Genomic DNA, 18065 nt, shown 5'->3' with positions numbered 1-18065 from the left:
AGTCCAACTTATAATCTTATAATGTAAGATTATTTGAAGCCCAACTTTACTGACAGAATTTGAAATTGTTTGAAGCAATTCAGATCGAACCAATATACAATAGTAGTGCCCACTATCCACTTTTATTAAATCAGCAGTCAGTTTTTCCACAAGGGAACCACACACTGGTTCTTATCCAATGAATGCTTGGCATTCAAGATTCTCAAAAAGGGCATGAGGAGAGTGCAGGACTCCCCAAGCCCCAAAACATTAACTGATATTTCCCAGATGGATAAGTGTTGCTATTCCATCCTTGTGGTAAGGATATTTTAATAGATACTGCTTTGTCAGGAGTTCCAGAATGGTGATATATAACAGCCTCCCCTGGTATACCACACCATCATCGCCAACACTTTCACTGTCCTGCTCTGGTGAGTACATATCCCCAGTCAGCATCTGTCTTTTTCGTTATGACAAATGTTCTTGTAAAATGTATCACCCCATACTTTGAATATAATGTTATTGGAACCAAACCCTGGTTTATTTGTTATTTTGTTAAATAGTCATTATTAAACAATGCCATTAATTTAGTACCAAATTCTACAAATACAGATGCATATTGTTTTTTTGTTTTGTTTTTTACATTTTTTATTCAGCCTCACGACCACCGTTGCACAGTTTGTATTGTGTGGGTTTGTAAAAGCCAGTCACAATGCCGGGTGGATATAAAGGAGAGTGTGGGGATGAAGTGGATCCCATGCCCTTCCTGGCTCCCCCTGAGAAGGAGAAACTGGAGGCCATGGCCAAGCCCTACGACATCAAGAAGTCCTGCTGGGTGAAGGATGACAAAGAAGGCTATATTGCTGGCGAGATCCAGTCTGAAGAGGGTGATAAAGTCACTATCAAGACTGTCAAAAACACTGTAAGACATTTTCTGGATTTGTCTTTGTACTCCACAATTTTGATTTGTAATCAAACAATTCACATGTGGTTGAAGTGCACATTATCAGATTTTATTTAAGGGAATTTTGTGCACTTTGGTTTCACCATTTAGAAATTAAAGCAATAGAGGAATAAGAGAATCACTACTTTGTACTCTTTGAAAGCTGGTTTACATGATGAGAACATCTTGAATCTCGGTAGGGAAATGTGTCAAAAGCAGAACTATTCTAGCAGATCAGATATAAAGTTATAGTCATTTTGGAATCATAATAACTACCACTACAGTTCTATCACTTGAAGCCCTAAACATACTATACATGGCTTATAATAAATTCTAGCATTTCAGTGAGCTCACATGGCATGGCTTTGAGGCCCATGAGAATGAGATGGCAGCTTACTTCTGTCCTGTAAGATTTTGTGTGGCCAACAGAACAGTAAGAGACTATGATTTAATGCTACTTCTAATTTAGAAAGACTCAAGAGAATTTATTCCCTTCACAAAATAAACATATCTACAGACATATAATTACACAAGGAGACATGCTGTGTTCATGTCATGTAACAGGATTGTACTTAGTTTTCTTGACAGATGACAAATGTCTATATATGTGTGTTTCCCTATCCAGACTGTCACCATGAAGAAGGATGACATTCAACAAATGAACCCACCCAAGTTCTATCAGGCGAGTGACATGGCTAACTTGACCTTTCTGAATGAAGCCAGTGTGATGGACAACCTTCGCCAGCGCTATATCCATATGAGAATCTATGTAAGTACTACAAATTGATAAAATGTCCAGTTTATTGCAATAGCTCATGTCCAGAAAATATAAAAGCCCACTGCTGCTAACTTGCTATGTTCATTACTCTTGACTCTGTCACAAAATTGTTGGTGAATTGCCTAAAACTCTGAAGCAGAAAATCTCTAATTTACCTCTACATCTTACAGCTAACTGTAGTTTAGGAATTTGCACATTTGTTTCCCACAATCATAACAAGATAAATATTTTCTTAAGGATTTATTCAGTATGCTATGAATAATGCTACCAGGACATATTCATGATTCAATATTCATGAATTGTGCACATTTGCTGTAGCCAGTAAAAGCCCATAGCCATGAGTGAGAATCACATTAATGGTTGTCTGTTTACCTTGATTTTCTCCAGACATATTCTGGCCTGTTCTGTGTAACTGTCAATCCTTACAAGTGGCTCCCCATCTACGGTGGCAAAGTTGCCCAATTGTTCAAGGGGAGGAAGCGCAATGAAGTGCCCCCCCATCTCTTCTCCATCTCAGACAATGCCTATCATGACATGCTGATGGGTAAGTCTAATTATAATAGTGTGCAGGTAACAGAAAATGTTTAAAGAAAAAATACAACCTTTATCTTGTTGATATTCCCCTGATAGGCCAAAAATATTACAGAAAAAGATTTTTCTCAGTGCATTGTTTTAATGGTTTTCCTCTTGCATTAGAATTTATGGGGGAAAAATACAAGATGCAGATCGTTTTAATTCTAATTAAATAATCTGCAAAAATATTATTTATTTCTGTATACATAAAATGGAAATACTGGTTATTTTATTACTGAGTCACACAAACATTTTCTTAGTCATGTGGTGAGGATTGCATTTAGATTGCCTTGAATATACATCTGGTATTATGTATATTACAGAGAGAAAGAAAGATTAGTTGTATAGTTAATAAACGAAATGGCTTTATACTCATTCACTTTTCATTGTTTCCCTCCATTTTAGAGCATGAAAATCAGTCTATGCTTATCACGTGAGTATATTTTGTGGAATTAATTTTCTACACAGAGTAAATACTGTTGATTAAAAAGTACAGTGAAGGATTGATTGGGCCATACTATTTCTCTCTGATTCTTAGTGGAGAATCTGGTGCTGGCAAGACTGAGAACACCAAGAAGGTCATTCAGTACTTTGCCAATGTGGGTGCAGTTACTGGAAAACAAGTCCCAGATTCCAAGGTACAGTAATCATTAGATTCCTTGATTGATACCAAATCATCATGCACTGAACAAAATGAAATATGTCATGAGTGTGTGTGATTGCATCATTAAATGAAGAAATCTGCTTTCTGTAGGGCTCCCTGGAAGATCAAATCATCCAGGCTAACCCTGTACTTGAAGCATTTGGTAATGCCAAAACCACCAGGAACAACAATTCCTCCAGATTTGTAAGTGTTCATGAGAATCAGCATGACTTGCAATGTTTCTGAATATGTTTAAAATGATATTTGCATGCACGTCACAATAAAAATGAGAACACTTTTTCCATTTCATTCATTTTCATCCTTTTATTTGTAATTATAATTATATAATATAATTAATAAAGCATATTCATTCCAGGGTAAATTTATACGAATCCATTTTGGACCAACAGCTAAGCTGGCTGGAGCTGATATTGAGAGCTGTAAGTAGTTTTATTTTGTGTGAAATATGCTTTATATGCTCTATATGGTGTATATGTAAGAAAGGTTTCAGAAGGCATTGTTTTCAATGCAATGCTTTGCCTCTAGTCGTTGCTAGTGAGAAACAAATTTGCGAGGCAGATATTTATGAGAAGTATTCAAATGTCACTTATATTAGTCTCATAAAAGCAAAATAAGCTACTGAGAAATTTACTCAAAGTAGCAACTTTGTTCATGACCAATATACAGGACCAAAATCATTGCAATGGTAACTGTGCCTCCCTTATTTGAAACTCACCAGGCACCACTGTTCATCTTAGCAAATAGAATACTGGTATTTATGTAAGTTATTTCTGAATTACCATGCAAGGAGAACTAAATGAGAATAAAATGGATATAAGTGTCTAAAATTATCATTCTGAATCCTGACTCAACCCAGTCACATTCACCATTGAAAATAAAAATGTATGTGCCACTAAAAATGTTGCTTGCCCGAAGGACTAAATGAAGAAGTTGCATTTGTGAGTATTCTTAGACGAGGACCCGCTTAATACAAGTACTTTTCTCCGGCAGATCTACTGGAAAAATCTCGTGTCATCTCTCAACAAGCTGCAGAACGTGGGTACCACATCTTCTACCAGCTGCTTTCAGGAAAGATACCAGAACTGATTGGTAAGTTTAAAAACAACAGAGGGTTCTGGTATGTTGAAAAAAAAAAATCATATTGATCATTACTGCTGATTATGGTTTGAGTCAGCTCAATTTTCTATACCACACAGCCCTAGTTTCAGAATGTTTTTGGTCCTGCTGGGTACAACATCAAAAACTAGCCACTGCCATTGTTTGAACCAATTCAAAGAGTGTTAGTGGAGAAAGATAACTTTGCATCCGTTCTGAAGTAGTTTTGGTCTGTGTGGTTAATTTTTAAATGAAGTCTTATAAACCCCAATTTTCTCAGGCTTTTCAGTCATGCATAACATCATTATCTAATCATAAGAGTGTACGTTTCAGTACTGTCCCTCACTCACATATTTCCATTTACAGAGGCACTGCTACTGATTAAAGACCCTTCTCATTATACGTGGATCGCCCAGGGTGTGACAGTGGTGGACAACATGGATGATGGTGAAGAGTTGATGCTCACTGATGTGAGTCTAAAAGTAGCAACGTGAAAATCACGTACCAAGTGCATTTCTATGTTGAGAGCAACGTTAGTTCAATGGTTCACTGATTCTGTAGTCCTGAATGAAACAACATGGTTTTACCAGTAATCTATTGCCTTGTTATTTTAAAGGTGGCCTTTGATGTGCTGGGTTTCACTCCAGAGGAGAAAAGGAGCATCTATAATCTGACTGGTGGGATCATGCACTTTGGCAACATGAAATTTAAGCAGAAGCCAAGAGAGGAGCAGGCTGAGGTTGACACGACTGAGGGTACGGATGAACATACAAAATGTCTCACATTATTGATAAAGATTAACGAAAAAAATGTATAAAACAATACAAGCAGCTACTAAGCTATATTTCAATTCTCAAACAAATATAAAATGTTCTACTTTTAATAATGAATCAGTGGAATCAACTAAAATTATACCTTTTTGTGAAATTATTCATATACCCCCCCCCCCCAAAAAAAATGTCAAAAATATTCAAACCCATTTACAGTACTTTGTGTGCTTTACTCCCTTTGCAAGGATAAAAATACTAATACAAAAAAGACTCATCTTTATTGTTAAATGAGTTTGAATAACATTCCTCTATACAGAATCTTTCAAGAATCTTGCAGTCATGGACATTTGTCACTTTCCAGCAATCTTTAAATTGACCATTGTGATACTGGTTTGCTTCTGAGTTAATAGGGGAACAAGCTAAATCCCCCCCCACCCCTCCTTCCCATACTCAAAAACTGAGAAAATTTGGCAGACATGTCCATTATGGCTTTTAATTTATTAGGCATGTGTCCCATGCAACTGATACTCTAGCGCCACCTGAAAAGTTGCAAAGTTGCTATGATGTCTGGTCCCCAGCACCACTGCTTGTAGCTATATTTGCTCGTTATTTTAAAGTATCGTTGTATTATTTGGATAATCAGTTTCATGTGCATTGTAAGATGTAATATTAATATAAAGCATTGTATATTATATTATTATTTTCCATTCTTACCATTTTCATCTTACTCGTTCACCCCCTGTAGTGGCTGACAAAGTTGCCCATCTGATGTCAATCAACTCTGGTGAGCTGCAGAAGGGCATCACCAGGCCTCGTGTGAAAGTGGGAAATGAGTTTGTGACCAAAGGTCAGAACCAGGACCAGTGCGTCTACTCCATCGGTGCCCTGGGCAAAGCCATCTATGACAGAATGTTCAAATGGATGGTCGTCAGAATCAACAAGACCCTGGACACCAAGATGCAGCGCCAGTATTTCATTGGTGTACTGGATATTGCTGGCTTCGAGATCTTTGAGGTAAAGTTATCAGCCTAAAGTAGGAATGCTATAATGCACATTTGCATTCATTGATCTCAGTGACATACCCAAGGGGGGGTTTCGGGTTCATACATAACGGATTTGTCTTTAACGGGATTGCTGCAAAGCAGTGTCTGAAATAGATGGTGGAAATGGCTAATATTAATAATATCAATTTTTATAGTTTATGTGCAGTCAGAGTTTTTTTTTGGCACAGTTCAAGTTATTTTTTCTTTCATTTATTGTTATTCAGATCATTCATTTATTTTATTATGTGTTTATTGTCATTTAGATGACCTAAATGGCTAGCAGCTGGCAAAGCACATGCTTATAAGATAGTATTCTCTGTAGAAACCGGAGTGGGATAGAAATTACATTTTTTAATTTAACTTCCTCTTTTTATTTTTGCAACTGACATGCTTTCAGAATATTATATAGTGCGTTCTTTCAGTTGAGATATTTTAATAATCCAGGGGCATCCGAGGGGAAAGAATTAACTCCTGGTACATTCCTGACTGATCTTACTAATCTCAAATACTGTGCTATATTTTCAACAGTACAACAGTTTTGAACAGTTGTGCATCAACTTTACGAATGAGAAACTGCAACAATTTTTCAACCACCACATGTTTGTGCTGGAACAAGAGGAGTACAAGAAGGAGGGCATTGATTGGGTCTTCATTGATTTTGGTCTGGACCTGCAAGCCTGCATTGAACTTCTGGAGAAGGTGAGGGCAAAAACTATACAAATTAGAAAATTGAACTCTAAAAATGGAAATGCTTGGTAATTTCAAGGATAGTTCTTTGGGTTACTTTTCAAAATAACCATATCCCATGTCCATCGTTCTAAACATGAATGTTCTGTATAGCTGGTTAAGAAGCATGATGCATTCTAGTAGGATTATAAGATTTTTGGCCAATTAGTATGAACAAGATTTTCCTTAAATGAAAAAAGATTATATTTTATGTTTTAAAAATGAAACACAGCAATCTTAATCCTCCTCTTTGTCTCTGCATGCTACAGCCAATGGGTATCTTCTCCATCCTTGAAGAGCAGTGTGTGTTCCCCAAAGCCAGTGAGCAAACCTTCAAGGCTGCCCTGTATGATAATCATCTGGGCAAATCCAACAACTTCCTCAAGCCCAAAGGAGGGAAGAAAGGCCCTGAGGCTCATTTTGAACTGGTCCATTATGCTGGCACAGTGAGTCATCTAATACAAAAGCGAAAATTATTAAACTGAGTGATATCAACTCAGAATATGATACATCGGCTTCTTTTCACACCTAGGTTGGATACAATATCTCAGGCTGGCTGGAGAAGAACAAGGACCCCTTGAATGAAACCGTGGTTGGACTGTTCCAGAAGTCCTCCATGCCTCTCCTGGCCACCCTTTTCAAAGAGGAGGAAGCTGCCGCTGGGGCCAAGAAGCAAAAGAAGGGGTCATCTTTCCAGACTGTGTCTGCTTTCTACAGGGTGCCAAACTTCTCTGAGTCTTTTGTTTATTCATCCCATCTGCCTCACAAACATTCAGCAAAATAAATGAGATGCTGCCAAACTATCATGTTGATAAACATTTTGCGAACTCTGACTCCTTTCTCTAACAGGAGCAGCTGAACAAGCTGATGGCTACTCTGCGCAGTACTGCCCCCCACTTTGTGCGTTGCATTGTACCTAATGAGTTCAAACAATCAGGTATGCAAAGAGATTTGTAAAACATTCATCTTTTGTGCTGTGGATTTAATATTGCATCACCATACATTTAAGAAGTTTACCCTGAATTGACCCACTCATTCTATAGCTGTTTGTGATGCACACCTCATTCTACATCAACTGGCCTGTAATGGTGTACTGGAGGGGATCCGTATCTGCAGAAAAGGTTTCCCCAACAGGCTGCAGTACCCAGAATTCAAGCAAAGGTTATATACGCCCTTTCATTCTTAGCTCTTAATAGCAGATACTGCTCACTTTGCTGTATTATCTACATTTTTCATTTTTGTTGTAAACATTAAAAATTGTTGTTATTATTGTCTGTAATTGTGTTCCATAAAAATAATAACACACACAAAAACAACATTTTGGCAGTTACTTAGTCATAAGCTAATTATTCATCACATAACTCAGTGGTGGTCAAATGTACACTGAGATTTTACAGTAGTATCAGGAAACTATAGCTGTTCTTGGATTCCACACATAAATAATTTGACACATAACTTTTAATTATCTTAATTGTGGCATGAACAGGCTTTAAAATTGAAGTGTACAGTGACTGGTTTGTACTGGTAGTAAACTATTGAAAGGAATTATTTATACAAAACAAACACATATCAATGTTTTGCATACATTTTGCATAAGAATACATTCACTCTTTCAGATACTACATCCTGAACCCCAACGTTGTGCCCAAAGGATTTGTGGACAACAAAAAAGCCTCAGAGTTGATTCTTGGTACTACTGGCTTAGACGATCTTGAGTACAGAATTGGGCACACTAAGGTAAGACAAACAATGATAATGGGAGGATATTCCCTTCACATTAGACAGGCTGTATGGTCTTGCATGGTAATTTCATACCACTTTAATCTGAAAACACATTCAGAGCTTTCTGTAACACTGCAGGTGTTCTTCCGTGCGGGAGTGTTGGCCAAGCTGGAGGACATGCGAGATGACCGCCTGGCAAAGATTATGACCATGCTCCAGTCCCGTGCACGAGGATTCCTGATGAGGATTGAGTTCAAGAAAATGCTTGAGAGAAGGTCTGTAAAAACAGGGATGAAGACAGCACTCTCTTTGTCTCCTGCATATTGTGTTGCACTCTTAACTGTGACATCTGCAATGTATGTTGATAGTGGAATTGACTTCTTTTTTTCAGAATTGGTCTCATTGCTATCCAGCGCAATGTGCGTAAATTCCTGCAGCTTCGCTACTGGGGATGGTGGAAGCTTTACACCAAGGTATGTCCAGATGTGCTGAAATAAGTATAAATCAAGGTTGTCAGCATATAGAGAGTCCCTGACTTTGAGACATCTGTTAACTGCACTCCCCAGGTCAAGCCACTGCTGAATGTGGCTCGTCAGGAAGATGAAATGAAGGCCAAAGAAGAAGAGCTGCGTCAGCAAGCTGAGAAGGCCCATGAGATGGTCAGCAGGGTCAAAGAACTGGAGGAGAAGTTGGCTGCTGTCTCCCAAGAGAGGAATGACCTTGCGTTGGCTCTGACAGGCGTGAGTCTTTAGATGTTGTTAATAGGGATTTAAAATCATATATACATAGTTATTGGCACCTGCTCTTCATTTGGCCTTTTCCACTCATGTTTGTTCTCTTACATGGTCCATAGGAACAAGAAACCTTGGCAGACGCAGAAGAGCGCTGTACTCAGCTGATGAAGCAGAAGGTTAACATGGAGGGTCAGATCCAGGAAATGAAAGAGCGCCTGGAGGAGGAGGAGAATACAGCCAGCAGCCTGAGTGCAAACAAGCGTAAGCTAGATGCAGAGCTTAATGACCTCAAGAGGGACTTGGAGGGACTGGAATCCACATTGGCTAAGACTGAGAAGGAAAAACAGGTGAATATATCATTTTTATTGATGACAAGAAGTGATTTATGACAGTTTATTTCTGTGAATCTTAAACTGTTCCTGTGAATCCATAAAGAGTTACATCAGTGCATGTGAAGGGCATGATAAATGCCATTAACATGTTAGAATGTTAGAAATCTATTACTCTGTCTGCATTGACTTAAGTGAATGGAATAAATGTATAGTGAAGCCATGCATTTATGCCAGTATGCCATGTCTTTCTAAACGGCAATGTAAATCAGGCATCTGCAACCTCTGAAGATGCACTGAAAATAACTATTTGGGTGTGGTGGTGCAATTTCTTGATTAGCATCAATAGGTTACTTAACTCAGAAAATTTTCAGTGTTAAATCAAATATTAGTGTACATGTGCTCCCTATTGGGCTCATATGTACTGTGTTAGAGTTGCATTAACACTGCACATTTTACTTTACAGTGAATCAGTCATTAATATGATACAGATAGCATTCACAGCTGCAAATAAGCAAAACAAGCCTGTACTCCACTGAAAAAATCTTAGTGGATCTATCCCTATGATTTCAGACTCCAGGGAAGAGTCAAGGAAATTGAAAAAGAAACATTTAAGAACTCAATATTTGCTACTGTCTAACTGTCTGTGACATAATTGTTCTCACATCTACTTTAATTTTAAACATATCAATCATTGTGGTAAAAGTACTACTACATGAAAGCATACAGTGACACTGCAAGAAGACTCTTGAAGTCACTGTTTAAAAACTTTTTTTTTCTTTTTCTAGAGCCTGGACCAGAAAGTGCGAAGTCTAACAGCTGACCTGGAACAGAGGGACGACACCATTTCAAAGCTCCAAAAGGAGAAAAGAGCTTTAGAAGAGCTGCATCAGGTGGGGTCCAGCAAAATTCAACTGAAAAATAATCAAGTGGCAGGATACCCACATCAAAGTTTATAATAATCTGCAATTAATTTGTTCAGAACAGCAACTTACAAATAACTATGAGAGATTCAGCCATTTTCAAATTCTCAGAGTAAAATTGGTTTGATTTCCATTGATAGAAAACTCTTGATGACCTTCAAGCAGAGGAGGACAAGGTGAACCACCTCACTAAGGCCAACGGCAAGCTCACCACTCAGATACATGAGGTGAGTATGAAACAAGGAAAATGTCTGCCAAAAATAGGGTTATTACCATATACAATTTTATTTTGGGAATTGCTTCTAACAATGGTGTTTTTGTGATCATGCAGCTTGAAGACAACTGGGAACAAGAAAAGAAAATACGTGCTGAGGTGGAGAAAGCTCGTCGCAAAGCAGAGGGTGACCTAAAAATGACAATTGAAAACCTAAACGAAATGGAGAGATCCAAGATTGATCTGGAAGAAGTTGTGAAAAAGTATGAATGCTTTTAAATCAAACATAAATTACCTTAATAATTTTCCAATAACTTCCCTAATCAAGGCAGGTGTACAAGGACACTTACAGGACCAGAGATCTAGTGGCATTAAACAAGTCGGGGAAAATTCAAAGTAAATAAGTTACATCGCCATGGTGCCTCTACTTTTTTGTCATTATAGGAGGGACATTGAGATCAACCATATGAACAGCAAATGGGAGGATGAGCAGTCGCTGAACTCTACACTGCAGAGGAAGCTCAAAGAGCACCAGGTGATGGGAAACAAAGATAGTGAGTGCATGCTATTAATTTACATCAACATAGTGTCTGTTTAAACTTTTAAAAACTTAACTTGCTGCTTTTAGGCTCGCATTGAAGAGTTGGAAGAAGAGTTGGAAGCTGAGAGGGCTGTACGAGCCAAGGTAACAACATCTTCAGCATTCTTCCTTCATTCTACCTCCCCATTGAGCTTTCTGAGATAAAGTCTCCTATGACCTTTACTACCCTTGCTATGATTAGGTGGAGAAACAGCGAGCTGAAATATCTCGTGACCTGGAAGACCTTAGCGACAGACTGGAGGAAGCAGGGGGGGCTACAGTTTCTCAGGTAACCCCCCCAACTCACCTTTTCCAGGCCTAAAACATTAAAGATGACCTTGTAGTTTGCGCTTCTTAAACCCGTGTTCGTGTTTTCAGATTGAGCAAAACAAGAAGCGGGAAGGGGAGCTGCTGAAGCTGCGCCGGGAGCTGGAGGAGGCCGCCTTGCAGTCTGAGGCCACTGCCTCTGCCCTGCGCAAGAAGCACTCTGACGCCATGGCCGAGATGGCTGAGCACGTAGACAATCTGCAGCGCGTGAAGGTCAAACTGGAGAAGGACAAGCAAGTCATGAAGGCTGAGATCGATGATCTCAATGCCAGCATTGAATCAGTCCAGAAGGCAAAGGTATGGAAGTGTCATCAAGAGCAATACCGTATTGTGGTTACTAGGTTTTTAAAAAAATTAAACGCTACATTTAATTATGTAAATTGGTCTACTTTAAGTTTTGTAAAATTCCCTTAACTTTAACAAAGTGTACTTTTAAACATACAATATTCAGTGGACGTGTGCTCTTCTTAATCGTACCTTAAAAATGCCATACAAAACACTGAGGCTTTCTAAACCAAATGCTCCCTTGCATGCAGCTGAACTCTGAGGCTCATGTTCGCAAATTGGAGGACGTTGTGTCTGAAGCCAATGCCAGACTTGCAGAGATGGAGAGAAACAACACAGAGCTAAATGCCTTCAAGATCCGTCTCTCTGGTAAGATATTACCTGAGAACCCCAGATGCTCACCTCCAGGAGCATCAGCTACCTCTATTTGGACTCCCACATACCTGAGGTCCTGAATTGCAAGTGAAAGTGAAAATGATTTATCATAGGTTTTTTTTTTACAAAAGAATCCAGGGAATTTGGACATCACATCAAGATGGCACGTAGTTAAGCTCATTATACCATAATGTTGTGAGACTGCCTCTATAAGAATCCAAACAAGTTGAAGAAAGCTGCGTGTTTTTTCATCAGACTCCCTCTTCATTGCCATTTTGCAGCTGAAACCAGTGATCTGGGCCGTGATCTGGAGGAGGCGCAGAGCAAGCTCAGCCAGCTGGCCCGTGTGAAGTCCACACTGACTTCCCAGACCGACGAGCTCAAGAGGCAGTTAGATGAGGAGACAAAGGTGCTCAACCAAAAAGCACAGATAATTTATTTTTCTCTACTGAGGCATAATAGGATCCATCACTACCCTCCCTACACCCCCACCAAATTAAAAGGGTCAAAATAATCATTCTTAAATTAACAATAAACCTTACCTCTCTTTCTGGTAGTCTCGTAGCATGGCTGTGGTAGGCCTGGCCAATGCTCGGCATGACCTAGACCTGATGAAGGAGCAGCTAGAGGAGGAGCAGGAGGGCAAGGCTGAGATGCAGCGCCTGATCTCCAAGCTTAACTCTGAGGTCACCACCTGGAGGACCAAGTATGAGACTGATGCCATCCAGAAAACAGAAGAGCTGGAGGAGACCAAGTAAGTCATCCTTGCACTGCTTTACCCAGTACAGTTAACAGGACCTCACAACATTTTTCAGACATCATACAGTGTACAACTACAGGTGATAGCCATAAAGCACTAACAGGCTTGGTTTCCACACAGGCGAAAGCTGGCTGCCAGGCTCCAAGAGGCAGAGGAGGCTGCAGAAGCAGCCCAGGCTCGAGCTGCCAGTTTAGAGAAGACGAAGCTCAGGCTGCAGGGAGAGGTGGAAGATCTCACCATTGAATTGGAGAAGGTATCGAGTTATACTTTCTATACTGGGCTATACTTGAGCTATACTGTATTGCATTAGTACTCATCCATTGACATGTTTTTGAAGTGATTTGCCACAAGAAATCAAAGATTTTGTCCCGTTCTGTAGGCCAATGCTGCTGCTGCAGCTCTGGACAAGAAGCAGCGCACTTTTGACAAGATGATCGCTGAGTGGAGTCAGAAGTGTGAAGAACTGCAGCTGGAGCTTGACAGCTCCCAGAAGGAATGTCGTCTCCACATGACAGAGGTCTACAAACTCAAGACCGCCTATGAAGAGGCACAAGACCACTTTGAGAGTGTGAAGAAGGAAAACAAGACCCTCTCAGGCAAGCACATTAAACGCAGATAACATTCAAAATAAGCCATTTTTATACGTACTGAATGTGCATATACAGTACCTTAATCTACACACCAGTTGCACTATTCTTGGCCTAATATAGCCTATTAACTTCAATATTTAGAAATTAAATAGTATTTTCTTTGCAGAGGAGATCAAAGACCTTGTGGATCAGCTGGGTGAGGGTGGAAAGAGTGTCCACGAGCTGCAAAAAGCAAAGAAGAAGTTGGAGATTGAAAAGGATGAACTGCAAATGGCCTTGGAGGAAGCTGAAGCTACTGTGGAGGTTAGATGACAAGCAATCCAATAGCCAACTGCAAAAACCTATTAGTTATTTATGCAGTGGTTTATAATTACTACTGAATTTTGTAAACTTCCACAAGTTTTACACATAGATACATTCTTTCCAATATATGCAGTTCAGCAAATTGGCAGGTGGGTTAAAATTTTATGGGGTGCTATTGGCTATATGCATGTCCAGACACATTTGACTGATGTTAATGATGATATATGCAATTCATACAATTTATGATTTGTCTGTACTTAGGTTTCAGAGAGTAAAGTGATTCGCATACAGCTGGAGCTAGCTCAAGTCAAGGCTGACATTGATCGCAGAATTCACGAAAAGGAGGAAGAATTTGAAGTTACAAGGTCAGAAATCCTTCCAGCATTTCTCACAAAATTCTTCTAATTTGCTTGAGTGTTTATTCAAAGGATTACTACTTTAACTACTACTTTCTACTTTAACTGGCGAGGAAAATAATGAACAAATTATGATTTTATTCATACTGTGAGCATACTGTGGGGAATATTTTTAAGGGGCTCCCAGGTTACATTACTGACATTACTTTGAGCGAGTTACCCTGTAACATCACCAGGAAGAACCACCAGCGTGCTGTGGAGTCCCTGCAGGCCAGCCTGGAGGCAGAGGCTAAGGGCCGTGCTGAGGCACTGAGGCTGAAGAAGAAGATGGAAGCTGACCTGAATGAAATGGAGATCCAACTGGAACATGCCAACAAGAACAATAGTGAACTAGTCAAGACTCTCAAGAAGATGCAGCAGCAGATCAAGGTAAAGATCAATCTCTGGGAATGTTACTGTAATACAATTATACATTGTTGAAGCACTGTGCTATACACAGCAATGCTTTTTGACCAGAACTGGCCTTCATCAGGCAGAATTATAGTGAGATTCATCAGTAAAATATGTACACAACTTTTGACAGTCCAGTCAAAACAAATACGTTGTTACAAAATTAAATAACCAATATAGGCTTGAGAGTTCCACAGTGGACACCAGGAAAGTATTTACTGTTTGCATTTACTGAACTGGCCCTCTTTTCTTCCTCCAGGACATGCAGATACAGATGGATGAGGATGCCCGCAGGCACGAGGAGCTGAGGGAGCAGTACAGCCTGCAGGAGCGGCGCTTCAGCCTGCTGCAGACTGAGATTGAGGAGGTGCGCAGCGGGCTGGAGGCCTCAGAGCGCTCCCGCAAACTCATCGAGCAGGAGCTGGTGGAGGTCTCTGAGAGACACAATGAGCTCAAAACACAGGTATACATCAAACATAACATTCATATAAGGCAGCAGATGTCAGGAACAAGCAGAATGCAATTAACGGAGTATTTGTAAAAAGTGCTTCATGTAAATGTATATGCTGTGTTATGGAAGAAAATGATAAACCTGATCTGATAAACCATCTAGTCTCTGACTAATTTCATTCTGAAGACAGAAGACAAGAAGCTATCTAGTTCATATGCCTGGGTTGCTTGAATGATTAAAAGTAGTTACTGATCATCAAAAACTGAAAGATTTCTAAAACATTATAAGCAGTTATCTGGGTGTTTCTGGCTGGGTAGATTAACAATATTTCCATCCATGTATATGATTTAAGCATAGATCTGAGACTGACATAACCCTTTCTCCACCAGAACCAAAGCCTAATTATCATCAAACGTAAAATGGAGACAGACATGACACGCATCGTTAATGAAAATGAGGAATTGATCAGTGAATTCCGCGCTGCAGATGAGAGAGCTAAGAAAGCTGTTGCCGATGTAAGTATTTACTTCTGTGCTCGTTCTTATAGATCATCAATGGTTTCAAGGTAAATTTGCCATTGATTGACGAGATGATGGACTTTTCTTTCACCAATCCCAGGCCACACGCATGGCAGAAGAGCTGCGACAGGAGCAAGACCACTGCATGCACCTGGAAAAGATTAAGAAGAACAACGAGATCGCCATCAAAGATCTGCAGCTCAAGGTGGAGGAAGCAGAACTACTGGCCCTTAAGGCTGGGAAACGCACAATCCAGAAACTGGAAACCAAGGTATGTCATGACACTTCACTCTAAGCAATGAGCAAGCATGCACCTCTTTAAAATGGCTGTCACACACAAAACAACATGGGCCCATGCCAGGCAGTAACCCTTTCTGTTGCAAACAGATAAAGGAGCTGGAGACTGACCTTGACTCAGAGCAGAAGCGTCATGTTGAGACCATGAAGTCCCTGCACAAGAATGAGCGTCGCCTCAAGGAGCTGGTCTTCCAGACTGAGGAGGATCACAAGACCAACCAGCGCATGCAAGAGCTGGTGGAGAAACTGCAGAATAAACTGAAGTCCTACAAGAGGCAGCTTGAAGAAGCTGTAAGTATCTATATTAGTAGCCATCAGATTCTCAACTAAATTCCCATATTGGAAAAGGAAGTGAAGTGATTTGCTAAAATAGAGAATATTCCATCCCACTAGAAGCAAAGAAAGAAAGATCAATTGCAGGGACAGCTTCTGTTTAGTTTCCAAAGATTTTTAGAGAAGGAACATTGAGCAGCTACATCTTGCAGACTAGCAGACTAGTGCAGGCTATCCAGATCAAGCCCTGTTTTTTTTCTTCCTTTTTTAGGAGGAGCAGGCAAATGTGAGCCTGTCCAAGTACAGGAAAACAATGAATGAACTGGACGATGCTGAAGAGAGGGCAGGTATGGCTGAGTCTGCTCTGACCAAGCTGCGTACCCGGAACCGTGCCTCTGTGGGGAAGGGCTTCACCTCTGTGGAGATCATTCAGGTGTCCAAGTCCTCCTCCTCTAAGACTGCTTCTGAAGAATAAATAACTACACACTGCTGGTGAGTGGTTCAAAATGATATACCTCCTGTACAGACCACCATGCTTGGAAATGTCCAGCGTCTCCTAAAATTTTATGAATGTCACTGATACGAGATTTTATTTTATAAAAGTACTGTTTTTAAATAGGATAGCCAGCCATAAACTACATACTACAGTTACTTAGCCCAGTTTTTCACGTTCAGGTGTTCTGCTTGAAATATATGAGAACTTGAGCAAAACACTTCTATACAGCTGAAGTATACATCTGACGTATCCTGAAACATGTTCCAAGCTGTTATTTTTTAAAATAATGTCATGCAACACCTACTCACTGACTTATTTGCTAAACTCAATTGTGAATTTTAACTGCTGAACATCTTTTTTACATTTTTATCAATGACAAGGATGGTCTATAAACAGCTGCAAGATTACAACTAGCAAGAAGTAATGGCTTCTTTTTTATTGTTGTTATTGTAGGGTGACATACACTCCACTCCAATCATTTTCCATCTGGAAAGGTACATCAAGAAGCTGAGAGGCCCATTTGGAGATCACCATGTGTGCAGAAATACAAGTGTGCAATAATACAAAGTATCATTGATGTACAAATGGGAAGTAATTGGGGGGCTTCACTCTCATGTCAAAGATAGAGAATGGAACACAGTATATCACTCTGCTTTGTAATGCTGCAAAGTATTAATAAAACCCAATGCAATGTCTCCTTGTTTGTTTCCTTCATTTAGACAATGGACAGTATGCTACTACCATCAAAGTTTCCCATTGCCATCCAGTGCACAAGATCAAAGTAACAATTTGTAATTTAAAATGTGTACACACTATATGATCAAAAGTATCTGGACACCCCTTGGTCTGGGGCTGTTTTTCATGGTTTGGGCTAGGCCCTTTAGTTCCAATAAAGGCACTTTCGCATCTTACAGCATAGTGATATTCTAGATGACTCTGTGCTTCCCCAACAGTTTGAGAAAGGCCTTTTCCTGTTTCAGCATAACAATACCCCTGGGCACACAGTGAGGTCCATATATAAACGGTTTTGTGGAGAACGGTGTGGAAGAACTTGACTGGCCTGCACAGAGCCCTGACCTCAACCCCATCCAACTGGAAAGCCAACTGCGAGCCCGGCCTAATCGCCCAGTCTGTGCCTGACCTCAGTAATGCTCTTCTGGCTGAATGGAAGCAAATCCCTGCAGCAATGCTTCAACATCTAGTATAAAGCCTTCCCAGAAGAGTGGTGGTTGTTATAGCAGCAAAGGGTGGATTAACTCCATATGAATGCCCATAATTTTGGATGAGATTTTGGATGTCAGGTGTCCATGTACTTTTGGAAATGTAGTGTATACATTTCTAATTTGTTGGTTTCAACTATTTCAGCCACACCCATTGTTAACAGGTGCATATAATCAAGCATACAGCCAAGCAATCTCCATTAGCACTCATTGGCAGTAGAATGGGTTGTACTAAAGAGTGATTTCAACATGGCACTATCATAGCATGCCACCTTTCCAACAAGTCAAATT

The 18065-nt window shown here is 39.9% G+C and overlaps 1 protein-coding gene across 1 annotated transcript; it reads left to right on the top strand.

Annotated features, from left to right (window-relative positions):
• The first annotated feature begins 335 nt into the window (after positions 1-335).
• Positions 336-17249, top strand: LOC118220600 (myosin-16-like). Its single transcript, XM_035404549.1, has 43 exons — positions 336-410; positions 636-901; positions 1548-1691; positions 2088-2244; positions 2679-2706; positions 2812-2911; positions 3028-3120; positions 3293-3356; positions 3928-4026; positions 4399-4502; positions 4649-4787; positions 5548-5816; positions 6374-6544; positions 6841-7017; positions 7104-7289; positions 7421-7508; positions 7615-7732; positions 8188-8308; positions 8432-8568; positions 8685-8766; positions 8860-9033; positions 9147-9374; positions 10145-10249; positions 10420-10506; positions 10611-10756; positions 10938-11028; positions 11122-11178; positions 11276-11362; positions 11452-11697; positions 11937-12054; positions 12342-12469; positions 12618-12814; positions 12941-13073; positions 13200-13416; positions 13577-13713; positions 13975-14078; positions 14306-14498; positions 14779-14982; positions 15360-15485; positions 15589-15759; positions 15876-16076; positions 16330-16550; positions 17008-17249. Exons 2-42 carry the CDS (start codon positions 692-694, stop codon positions 16531-16533), a joined length of 5841 nt encoding a protein of 1946 aa, XP_035260440.1. The 5' UTR covers positions 336-410; positions 636-691; the 3' UTR covers positions 16534-16550; positions 17008-17249.
• The last annotated feature ends 816 nt before the right edge of the window (positions 17250-18065 follow it).

Source organism: Anguilla anguilla, chromosome 2, assembly GCF_013347855.1.
Source record: "Anguilla anguilla isolate fAngAng1 chromosome 2, fAngAng1.pri, whole genome shotgun sequence".
In the NCBI taxonomy this organism is placed as follows: Eukaryota; Metazoa; Chordata; class Actinopteri; order Anguilliformes; family Anguillidae; genus Anguilla; species Anguilla anguilla.
This window is presented reverse-complemented; position numbering and strand designations above follow the sequence as displayed.